General features: G+C 38.8%; 1 protein-coding gene across 1 annotated transcript; it reads left to right on the top strand.

Annotated features, from left to right (window-relative positions):
- The first annotated feature begins 207 nt into the window (after window positions 1-207).
- On the top strand, window positions 208-1,008 carry LOC136245340 (zinc finger and SCAN domain-containing protein 29-like). The gene has a single exon (XM_066036819.1). The coding sequence runs from the start codon at window positions 208-210 to the stop codon at window positions 1,006-1,008; it is 801 nt and encodes a 266-aa protein (XP_065892891.1).
- Window positions 1,009-1,994: the final 986 nt, after the last annotated feature.

The raw sequence follows: 1,994 nt of genomic DNA on the forward strand, positions 1-1,994 counted from the left end.
ATCTCTGTCAGAAAACTATATCCCAGACACAATCTCAGAGTTGTTATTTCGAGATAGTAACCCTAACATCTCTACAAGGCAGAATTCATCATACACCCCAATAGCTTGAACGTTAAGTCTAAACCACCTTGGCAGGTAGTTTGAAGCCACTTAAAACCAGTTCAAATAGTAGTGTAAACAGGTGACAGCTGTCAATCCAGTTTAACTATGGCTACTCGAGGTTTATCGTGGACCAACAGTGAAGTAAAAGCGTTAATTGCAATATGGAGTGATGATAAGATTCAAGACCAACTTGATGGAGCCAGAAGAAACAAAACTCTCTTTGAGAAGGTAGCTTGTAAAATGGCAGAATTAGGCTATGAAAGAGACTGGGAGCAATGTAGACAAAAGATTAAGAATCTGAAAACTGACTATAAAAAGATAAAAGACAACAACAGACAAACAGGAAAGGGTAGGAAAGAGTGGAAGCATTTTGATTTGCTTGACAAAATCATGTGTAAACGTGCTGCTATACAGCCACCAACTATATTTGAAAGCATGCAAGGGAGTAGTGGTAGCAGCACCGATGATGTCAGTATTGGCCAACAGAATGGTGATATGACACCAGGTGATGAAGTAGAGCGTTCGCTGTTTGATGACGATTTGACACAAGTTGATTATCCCATGCAACTAGAAGATGGTCTCACACAGGTTGATGATGACCAGACGCAAGTTAGTGATGATGATTTGACACAAGCTGATAGCCTTCTGACGCAAGATGCTGCTAACCCCACACAGGTTGACGATTCACCACACGGCAGTAATGATTTACGAAAGCCAGATGAAAGTTTAGATACACAATCTGACTCTACGCAACCCAAAAGCAAAATAACTGTTACAACTCTATGGAAAAAGTGGTTGGAGGGATTGTTGACAAGTTTATGGCACAGCAACAAGAAGCTGAAACTCGTTTTTTTAGCTTTGAAGAAAAAATGCGAAAGGAAGAAAGACAGCATGAAGAGAGAATGATGATGGGCATGGTGCAGTCATCCTCTATGCCAGTTGCACCTTCGCCACACACGTATTATTACAATTCACCACATGTGCACTATCAACAACAAACAGAAGGGATGCCTCCCGATGAGAGACCCGAATTTGATTATTAGGAAAGATGATCATGTAAACACTTGTGAACAAAATATGTAGCATGTGTGCTGATTTAGGGTTTATTCTATTTGTGTATTGTATAGTGTTTAAAGTGGATGCGATAAGACATAATTATTTAATGCACTTCAATTTCACACATGTTGTGCAGTGTAGCACAAGCTGCAATGACATTAGGTAAGTAATGAAGGTCTGTGTCATTTCGTTTCAGCAAACATCGCCATCTTCCTTTAAGTCTTCCGAATGCATTTTCAATGACAATTCGAGCCCTGCTTAACCTATAATTAAAATCTTTTGTTGATGATGAAAGATGACCGTTATCACAATAGGGCTTCATTAACCATTTTGAAAGTGGGTACGCTGAATCTCCCAATATTATTAAGGGAACTCTAACACCATTCATGACTTTGCAGCAGTTAGCTGGTAAAAGTGTTCCTTGACTAGCTCTTAAATATAGTTGTGAATTTTTGAAAACACGAGCATCATGTACTGATCCAGGCCAACCAATGTTAATATCAGTGAAGCAGTAGCGATGGTCAGCAACAGCTTGCATTAAAATAGAGTAATAGCCTTTACGATTGTAGTAATCTTTTGCATATTCCTCTGGAGCTATAATTTCTATATGAGTGCCATCAACAGCACCAACACATTGTGGAAAACCATGAAGTTTTTCGAATCCATCTATTGTTTCCTTTAACTGTTGGCCAGTTGGAAAGTTAATGTATTTCTTCATTAAAACTTGCACTATGGCATTACAAACTTCATGTAATATTACACATACAGTACCTTTGGCAACCCCGAACATATGCTTAATACTCCAATAATCTGAATTTGTTGCCAAACGCCACAAT

Source organism: Dysidea avara, chromosome 15 (genome assembly GCF_963678975.1).
Source record: "Dysidea avara chromosome 15, odDysAvar1.4, whole genome shotgun sequence".
In the NCBI taxonomy this organism is placed as follows: domain Eukaryota; kingdom Metazoa; phylum Porifera; class Demospongiae; order Dictyoceratida; family Dysideidae; genus Dysidea; species Dysidea avara.